The sequence below is a fragment of the Parus major genome, chromosome 5 (genome assembly GCF_001522545.3).
Source record: "Parus major isolate Abel chromosome 5, Parus_major1.1, whole genome shotgun sequence".
Taxonomy (NCBI): Eukaryota; Metazoa; Chordata; class Aves; order Passeriformes; family Paridae; genus Parus; species Parus major.
The window spans coordinates 6,638,279-6,647,506 of NC_031774.1; the positions used below are offsets into that span (position 1 = coordinate 6,638,279).

The 9,228-nt window shown below is 57.5% G+C and overlaps 1 protein-coding gene across 2 annotated transcripts; it reads left to right on the top strand.

Moving 5' to 3' along the window:
- Positions 1-1,438: 1,438 nt before the first annotated feature.
- Positions 1,439-7,724, top strand: LOC107205273 (ras-related and estrogen-regulated growth inhibitor-like). 2 transcript variants are annotated; one of them, XM_015629602.3, is made up of 4 exons: positions 1,439-1,594; positions 5,196-5,252; positions 5,906-5,979; positions 6,445-7,724. In XM_015629602.3, exons 1-4 carry the CDS (start codon positions 1,498-1,500, stop codon positions 6,928-6,930), a joined length of 714 nt encoding a protein of 237 aa, XP_015485088.1. In that variant the 5' UTR covers positions 1,439-1,497; the 3' UTR covers positions 6,931-7,724. The 2 variants fall into 2 exon arrangements, with proteins under 2 accessions (XP_015485088.1, XP_015485087.1); XM_015629601.3 differs by lacking the exon at positions 1,439-1,594 and adding an exon at positions 1,611-3,848.
- The last annotated feature ends 1,504 nt before the right edge of the window (positions 7,725-9,228 follow it).

Consider the following 9,228-nt stretch of genomic DNA (forward strand, 5'->3'; position numbering starts at 1 on the left):
ATCTCATTTCCGTAGGAAATGGGGCTAAAAATAGGGAAGGAATGCAACGGAGACTTCTTTTTCTTGATGCCTCTCTGTTCCCCAGCTGGGAATCAGCTTTTGTCCCAAAATCTGTTTATTGCCTCGCTGTTGTTTTCTGGACCCCAGATGTAGCCATGGGGCTGATTTTTGGCTTTGGAGAAGCTGGAGCAGGGCTGTTTCCAGGAGCTGATGCACAAGGAAGACACACATGATGGCAAGATGGGTTTCTGGGAGAGATCTTCTGGCTCTCCAGGCTTTCCACAACAGTCCCTGTGTTATCCAGGAACCTCCCTCCAGCACTAATCCTGCTGGCAGCAGCTGTGATCCCGATAACCCTGCGGCTGGTTGAGTGCTGATGTCCCTGTAAGGCACCAGGACGTTCCCTTTGGACACCCGATAGGGGCTATAAATACCAGCAGGGTTCATGTTCCCTCAAGCACCAAGTGGGCTGTGCCAAGTCACCCCAGATGGTTGAGATCCCTGTGCCAAAAGTGACTGCAGCCTTTGGAAAAGGGGCTGAGTCCCTGATGTGGGCATTTGAAGGCTCCACACCCTTGGCCAGGTCCCTTCTCCCAGCTTCTTTTTTTGCAGCACTGGTGTCACCTGGGATCTGAATCCCATGGGTCAGAAGCATTCTAGGGTCTGATGGAGAGAGTCAAGATGCTGTTCAAGGTGTTGCCAGGCTTGTCCCTTCTTCCCAGGATGCCCAAGGCACATCCATGCCAGCTGCAGGTGGTGCTCCGAGTTGTTACAGTTCCCTGCACCTGGGTACACCCTCACACTGCTACTTACCAGCCTGGGGGTGCTGCTGCACCAAAACGCACAAAGTTCGGTCCCAGGCCTGGTGTGGAGTCCTTGCTCTTGGATATCCGTGGGGATTTAGTTGCTGGTTTGTGCAGAGCCAGGATTCACTCCTTGCCCTGTTCCCGGGACAAGGGAGGAGGCCGGGGCTAAGTCAGCTCCTCTTGTCTCTACTAACTTGTCTTGTGCACCAACACGGGGAAAATGATGATAATTATGATTTCAGGCAGAGTTTTGGGGGCAGGCAGCACTCTGGCTGTGTTACTCTGGCTGGGGAGGTGCCGCATCACTTCCCTCTTTCCTCACTCAGGGAATCCCAGGAAGGTTTTGGGCTGGAAGGGACCTCGCAGCCATGCCGGCCTCTGCCATGCGTAGGGACATCTTCCAAAGCCCAGGTGGCTCCGAGCCCCGTCCAACCGTGCCTTTGCCCCTTTGAGTAGAGCAGCTTTCCCAGTCCGGGAAGCGCCGCCCGGCGCTGCTGCGTGCTGGGAAACTGAGGCACAATTCCCGAACCGCCTCCGGGACGGGATGAGGACCGCCTCCGCGGGCCGGGAGGAGGAGGAGGAGGGCGGCATCAGCCGGGGCCAGCTGAGCCCAGCCCGGCCCTCGGGGCGGAGCAGCGGCCGGCGGAGCGGGGAGCGGCGGATCCCGGGGCAGCCCCGGCGCGGCTCCGGGATGAGCTTCCCGCGGCCCCTGCGCCGCTCCGTGAGCCTCAGCCCGGCCCGCACCCTGCGCCTCGTCGTGCTGGGACAGAGCGCCGTGGGCAAGACAGGTAGGACGGGGCTCCCCGGTATCGCCCCAGTGTCCCTCGGTATCCCCCGCATCCCTCCGGCATCCCCCCAGCACCTCTCCGGCATCTTCCTGCATCCCTCTGGCATCGCCCTGGCATCTCCCCGGTATTCCCTCTCCCGGGAGAGAGACCAACACTCCCATGTCCCTTAGAAAGCCGGGACGAGGGACGTTCTCCCGGTGCCCCCGCAACCGGTGGGGTTTAAGGGCACTGAGTTCCCTTCCCCTCGAGTTTCTCGCATGGACGCTGCAGCCGGGGCTCGTTTCCCTTGCCCGCGGGCTCCCCAGCTGCGTGGGGGCCCGGGGTGGACATCACTGACCGGGAGAACTTTCCTAAAAGCTGGGCTCGGGATTGGGTTTTCCCGGGTGTGAGGAGTTCTCTGCTCATTCCCAGCGCCCACGGCAGCTTTGTGGAGCCTCCTCCACAGCGCCGGGCTGTTTTCCTTCGGGAAAACTCCCTTTCCCTGCGCCTTGTTCAGCGCTCTCCGTCTGTGCCTGCTGAGGTGGGGGTTTGGGATACTGTGCTGGGAGCACTGCTGCTCCACTCCTTCCTTAGGATCATCCTTCCCTACCTCCCACTCCTCCATCCCGACCTGTGAGCACTGGAGGACGAAGGTGTCGCCGTTAGCACCCAGAGTTCCAGGGCTGGAGTCAGAGGCAGGGAAAGCTGCGGATCCATCCACACTGAACCGGGCAAAGCCTGGTAGGACACAGCTATGCTGCCGCTCCCCTGGGGACAGCGAATGTCCTGCCCCTCTGGAAAAGGGAAGGCACCACAGCAGTGGCACCTGTGCCAGACTTTCGGAGCCTCTGGAATTGTGTTTCCATGTACAGCAACCGGCATTAAAGAAAAATCCGAATTCCCTGATTAAACTGAAGGAAGGAACTCCCAGCTGTCCCTGAGCAATGCTGGAGCACGGGATGGAGCTCAGCTCCGGGGTACCCAGAGCCCCGGGGGGGGTCCCTGGCGGCCTGGAAGGATCAGGTGGTTTTATGGGGTGTACGAAGCCTTTGGCTCGCCCCCACCCCAAACGCGTGTGCCTTCCTGCTTGTGGGCATCCCACCCGGCACACAGCAGATTCCTGGCAGCTTTGGGCCCCTCCTGTGGGCAGGTGCGGGGTTTTTGTGCCGCCTCCTTCTTAGGGTGGGATCGTGCCGAGGGTCTTTAGAAGTTCCTCCGGTTAGGTTCGGCTGTCAGCGTGTGTGCCTTGCAGCAGCGGGGTGACAGTGTGACAGTGACATGGGCCATGGAATGGGGGCATAGGGAGGTAATCGATACCTCGTGAAGAGGAGAGCTGGAGCGTGCCAGGAGCAGGGAGCAGCCCCCGGGAACGGCAGGCATGCAGCCTCCCTGAGTGAGTCCCTCCCCATCTGTGTCCCCTGGGCGCTGTTCTGCACGTCCTCCCCTGCCAGGGGACAATTGTGTCACCTTCCTCGGCGGCTGTGCCCGAGCTACCGGGTCCTGCTGCCCGCCAGCCCCTGCGCTGGGGACGAGGACACCTGTCCTGCTGTCCCTGCCCAGCTGGCAGGTGACATCCCAGGTGATGGATCTAGTGCGGGAGAGGCGAGGGAGGAGCCAAGAGCAGCAGCAGCGTCATTGCTTGGGCTCCTGTGGGGGGGACGAGGGAGGCAGCTGTGTCCCCAAGGTGGGGGTCACATCTCTTCTGGCCAGGGTGTGAAGCAGGGGAGGCCGAAGGTGGGTTTCATCGCCGAGCTGCCAAGCTCCCATCCTGGCAGGGTGTGAGTGGGCCCCACTCAGGAGCATCCCCGGGACGAGCTGCGATGCATCCATGGGATACAGAGTCAGGTCGGGAGAGTTGAGGGCTGGGAACAACCAAAGGGTAAATCCCACACGGGCAGCTGCAAAAGGAAAAAAACAAACCTTGATTCTAAGCAAGTTAGGGGCTTTTTTTTTGAGCAGTTTGGAAACCTTCAGGATCTGGTGACCCCAGGTCCCAGACCTCCCGAGCAGGGATGGTTTTGGGTGCAGCCGTGTGTGCATCAGGGCTGTGTGAATCAGCAGCGGGGGCTGGAAATCCAGCCCAGCTGGGGCTTGTGCTATCCTCTGCTGCTGCTGCCCAGCGTAAACTTTGCCATAATCCAGAGCAGAGCTCTGCCTGCAGCACGTGGAGCAAAGATGGATCGGCGCTGGAGCCGCTCGGCAGCGGCACAAACCGGGCAGCACGTGGGCGCGCACTCGGTGCCATCCCCAGGTGCCCAGGCTGACTCCTCGGCAGGTAAATCACCCCTGGAGCCCGCAGCCACCCCCCCGCCCCACGTTCAAAGCACAATTAACCCTTTCAGCTCCAAGGAAAGTCCTTTCCGCCGTGACTGATGTTCGGGATGGGGAGAAAAAGCTCCTTATAAGGCTGGGTGGCCGCGGCCGCTCCGCCTGCAGCCGCTTCCCCCACTGGCAGCTCCCCTCGTGTTCCTGCGCTCCAGCCAATTTTTAATCAATCTAATTGGCTCCTCTTCTCATCCCACACCATGTGCTCCAGCTTTGGGTGGCTGCCTGACATATGACACACAATCAGGTGCTTTCTAGAGACCGAGCCTGCCTCGTCCCGCTCCCCCCGATAATTCTGTCGCCTCTTTGAAGGTGCCTGCAGGTGCCTCCTGTGGGATCCCTGGTTATCTCCTCAGAGCGGTTTGGCTAAATTACCTGCTTTTTTCTTCAAATCACTTCCCTGCTGGCCAGGTTTTTAACCCACAGACAGACTGCAGCAGGTGAGAGGATGGTGAAGCCCCCAAAGAGGAGCCCAGCAGGTATGGGAGGCAGAAGTTCCTGCATCCCTCTTTCCCATCGTGTGGTTATTTAAGCCTGGCCTATGTGGAGTGCCACATTCCTGGGATAAACGCACAGATCCTGATCGGCTTGGTGAGGGCAGGACACCAGCAACATCTGCTGGTGGGCAGCTGGGACAAACTGACCCTGGGTTACAAGGGAAAGGGAGCTCCGAGTGTTGTTCCAACTCGGTGTTGGCTTTTCATTTCCCTTTTTGTTTCTGGAAGGGTTTTCATCACATCCTGGTTTTGGTGAGGTTTATCCTCCTGTCACACTCCTGATCTGTTTTCCATTCCTCCTCTCCCTCCTGGTTCTGTGCTCCTGCCTAGCTCTTTTGGGTTTTTTTCCCCCCATCTTTTCCCCCATTCCATTATTTTCAGTTTCCATTCCTGTTGCCTTTCCAAGCCAGCTGTCAGCCTCTTCACTACCTTTCACTCCCTTCTCCATTATCATCATTAACACCTCGAAGGGCTCAAGCACCACTTCCACCCTCCACTCCTGCACTCTCTGCACCCTCCCAACCGTGGCTTTATCCAGAAATTCCCACTCCAGGCATCAGCACTACGTTTCCAAAGCAGCTTCCTGGAAAAGATGTTAGGTCCAAAGGCCCCACGGAGGGTTTTGCCAGCAATTTGGGCTTTGCCTTGCCCAGGCTGTGGTGCAGGGAGATGTGTAATCAGATGAGAGGGTTTAATTGTCTGAGCTGTGGCTGCTTTTGCTGCTTCTTTGCCCTTGCAAGGAGGAAAAATGAGTCCAGAAGACTGACAACTCCAACAGGGTTCATTGTGTTTTTTTCTAGCGCTGACCGTACGATTCATCACCAGGAGATTCATTGGAGACTATGACCCAACCCTAGGTAGGAAACTTTTTTTCCTTGGAGCAAACTCCTTTTCCTCCATGGCAGAGCCAACCCTGCTCCCAAATTCACCATATCCCCTCTTCTTCCTCCTCAACCAGACAGGCAGCCCATGGACATCCTGACACCCCCCTGGGCCCTGCATGCCTTTTTCCCTTTCTGTTATTCAGGCAAAATCTATTTGGACCAGCCATTGGATTTCACAGGGAAGTGCTGCAGGCTCAGTCATGGGATCATGGAATCATTTAGAATCATAGGATCACACAGAATCATTTAGGTTGGCAAAGACCTCTGAGAGCCCAGCCACCAAACCAACAGTTCCTCCTCAGTTCGTCAAATTCCTTCCCAATCTGCTGGGAGGCGGCTTTTAAGGGACAGGAGGCTTCTAAGCTCCTGGAGCCTGTGCTCTCCTGAATTCTAGGATTTTGTGGGGGTTTTTTTTGGTTTTTTTTCCATTTGGGTTGTTTTCTGAGCACTGAAGCCATGTCCCTGCTGGAATGCCCCAGAAATATTCCCTCCTCCCACTCTCCTGCGGAGCCCCTCTCCCTCCCTTGTTGCTCTCACACTGTTGTCACTGCTGCCCTCTTGGCCACCTGGGCTGTGACTGCTCCCTGGGGGTTCTCTCACACACCTTTCCTGTGTGTCCTGCCCAGAAATGATCTACAGGCACGTGGCTGTCATCGATGGGGAGATGGTGCACTTCGAGATCCTCGACACAGCCGGACAGGTGAGCTCAGCCAGGAAAACGCCATCGGAGCAGAGCGGCCTGCCAGGCAAGGCAGTCCCTACTCTTCCACTGGCCTCATTCCTGGTGTCTGGAACATCGTGGTGGTTACCTCAGGAAAAGGGTGTTTTGGTGAATTTATGTCTAGCCTCAGTCACAGTGCAGCTTAGAGTAAATATTCCCCTATTTCTGTGCGCGGCATAGCTCTGCTTCCTGTGCCAGTGGAGCATCCTGGCAGCTCAAGGGAGCACTGATTCCCCAATATCCACACCAGGACAGGGCTGATGGCCGTCCCCACCTGCCACACCACCTAAGCCACCCCATCCCTGCCCCAAGATGCCAATATTAGCACTGCTGTCCCCAAACCCTTCATGGAGAAGGCGCCGTGCCCTCGGGAGGTTTTCCAGGGTTGCACCCGGCAGTGCTGGCATTCCAGCGGTGCTAACGGGAGCCTGTGTGCCCGAGCAGGAGGAGGACTCGCTGCAGATCGAGGAGAAGATCAAGTGGGGCGATGGCTTTGCCGTGGTGTACTCGGTGACCGACCGCTGCAGCTTTGACGAGGTGATGCGGCTCTGCTTCCTCATCAACCACCTGCACGCCAGCCCCAAGCGCAGCGGCGCCGCTGAGCAGCCCCCCGTCGTCATCGTGGGCAACAAGAAGGACCTGCAGTTCGACAGGATGGTGTCCACTGAGGATGGGGAGAATCTCTCCAAAGCCCTCAAGATTCCCTTCTATGAGATCTCCACCCGGGACAGCTACGAGGAGCCGGTGGCGGTGTTCAGCAGCCTCTACCAGGAGCTGCTCAGGCAGGGGCACTTCTCCCCGGGCTCCTTCAAGAGGAGGACAGTGTCCAAGCTCATGGAGAAGATTCCCAAGATGCAAGCCAGCTCCACCCTGAACTCCACGGGCCGGAGCCTCAGCTTTAACTCCTTCAGGGACTACATTCCCGAGTGAGCGGCCTGGCTCCAGCCTGCCATGGGGGCGGCTGCTGGGGCTGTGCCGCCTCTCTGCAGGGGAAGGTCAGGAGCGGAGAGGGTGGCACTGGGGTACAAAAGACTGTGGGTTCTTCTTACAAGGGGCTTTGTGCCAGCAGGGAAGGTTTTCTTCATCCATCTGATCCCTTTGTTCCCTCCTCCCCCTCTGGTGTGGCCCTGATGGCTCCAGTGGTGCTGGGACAGCCCTTGGAGGGAGGCTCAGCTGTGTTTTGGTGGGGCTCAGACCCAGCACAGACACATCTGGGGGGGGTTCCCCCCTCTACTGAGCTGGCTGGGTGTGTCTGTACCCCAAATCCAGCACCCACCCTGCTGGGTGACCCCAAGGGCCTTGCTGGCTCCTGGGCCAGCACCAGCCATTCCCTGGGAATGGAGCCTGCTTCCTCAGCATGGCTGGTGAGTAAAGCTCCTCAAACCCTTCCAGCCCATCCAGGCTGTGCTCATAGCATGGACACAACGGAGCTGATTCCAGAAGCTGTTTGCAGGTACCCCTCTGTCTGCTCATCAGCTGCCCTGTTCCCAGAGGGAAAATCACCATGGGCTCAGGACTTGTCCTTTTGCACAGGGATGGGGCAGGAAAGGTGTGGGAAGGAGCCAGGCTCGTGGCTCATATTCCTTCCCTCCCTCTGGGTGTTGGGGGCTGTGTGGGTGGCTGTGCTGGGACCCTGTGGTGTGACTCCCCTGTCCCCCCTGTTGTGACCGACCCCACTGTCTGCTGTCGTGTCCTGTGACAATAAAAGCCAAGTTCCCAACCGCCTGTGGCACTGCCAGGATAGGTTATTTTAGGGAGCTTGAGGAAAGGAGTGCGTGGTGTGGGATCCCCCTTAGGGCTGGGCATCCCCCTTATCCTCTCCCTGAGCCCTGGCACCATGCACCCTCCTGCCTCCCTCCACCCCTAAAACGTGTCCCTGGAGGATCACAGTCTAAGAATCCACCTATCCCACCTCCCCAGCCTGCTCCAGAACCCACTCAGGCACCCTTTTCCCTCCTGCAGCTCCCAGAAGTGTTTCCTGGTGCTGCTTTCGTCTGTCCAAGGGGTTTCCCTTCAAGGAAGGGGATTCATTATATTCCATTTCTCTTCATACACCCACATCCTTCTGTGGGGGGGAAAATGAGCCCCATCAAGGAGCTGGGCTGGGAAAGCAATTTTGGGCTGCTCTTTCTCAGCACCTTCATTAAAATCACAATTTTACTGAATTAAATTTAATTTAGTGAATTAAAATTCGCTCAGGGATCTGTGTATGGGCAGAGCCCAAAAGGGGCTGGACAAGGGGTGTGTGTGTGTTTATTTTTAGGGGGTTTATGGCATTCCCAAGGGAGCTGAACACTGGGAGCTGGGTTGGGGGTTTGTGATCTGGCAGCTGGGGTGGGTGTTGCTGCCCTGGCTGGAGAAGAGCCAGTTTGGGAAGTGCTGGGATGGGGGGAGAAGAGCTCAGGAGGGATTAAACTCCAGTGGGGTGCTGAACACACACTTGAGCCTGTCAAATGCAGGATTTGGGTGCTCTCATTCCACGTAGCTCAGTTCCCAAATACCCCCAAGGCTTGTCCAAGGGGGTGGATTTAGCTGCTGGCTGGAGCCGGGCATGGCGGAATCGTGCAATATTCAGCAGGAATTATTCCAAGTGATGGATGAGACAGGACCAGCTCATGAGCAGGAAGCCAGGCCAGTGCTGGAACAGCATCCCCAGTGCTCCTGGCAATGGAGAAGCACTCGGCACGGCCGGGATCGCTGTCCTGGAGTAACCCCAGCCCTTTTTCATATCCCAAGGAATCCAGAAGGCTCCGTGTGGTCGCTGCCTCAGCCCCTCACCAGGGCTCCTGGCCCTGCCTGCTATAATTAGCACCAAACCTCATTAGGAGAGGCAGGGGCAGCTCTTCAGCACTGGTAATTGCTAATTACTGGAAGCCTCTAATGGCTCTCCGGGGAAAGTTTCCTCTCCCTTATAAAGGAAGGTCTTGAGGATGCAGCATTCATTGGGGTGGGGAGAGGTTTTGCAGGGGGAGGAATTCTGGGGGGCATAAATCCTAAATTCCTGTGGTGAGAGGTCTGCAGGGGCTGGGCAAGGGAGAAGAAGGAGGAGGAAAAATAAAAACAAGAGAAAAAAAGAAGGGGAAGAAGATGAAGAGGAAGGTCTATGACTTACTTGGAGCAGAGCCTGGAGATTCAGAGCCCCAAGCAGGTGAGTCCAAGCCAGGTCCCTGGAAAGGAGGTGCCCAGAGCCTCCTGGGAGCCCCTTGGAGGCACAGGAGGTTCTGTGGG

What these genes read in the sequence shown, in the direction of transcription:
- LOC107205273 (XM_015629601.3), top strand. Translation starts at nt 3,749, where the DNA reads ATGGATCGGCGCTGGAGCCGCTCGGCAGCGGCACAAACCGGGCAGCAC. An exon ending in CCAGGCTGACTCCTCGGCAG is followed by an intron (nt 3,849 to 5,195) that starts GTAAATCACCCC and finishes GTTTTTTTCTAG; the next exon opens with CGCTGACCGTACGATTCATC. An exon ending in TCCTCGACACAGCCGGACAG is followed by an intron (nt 5,980 to 6,444) that starts GTGAGCTCAGCC and finishes GTGCCCGAGCAG; the next exon opens with GAGGAGGACTCGCTGCAGAT.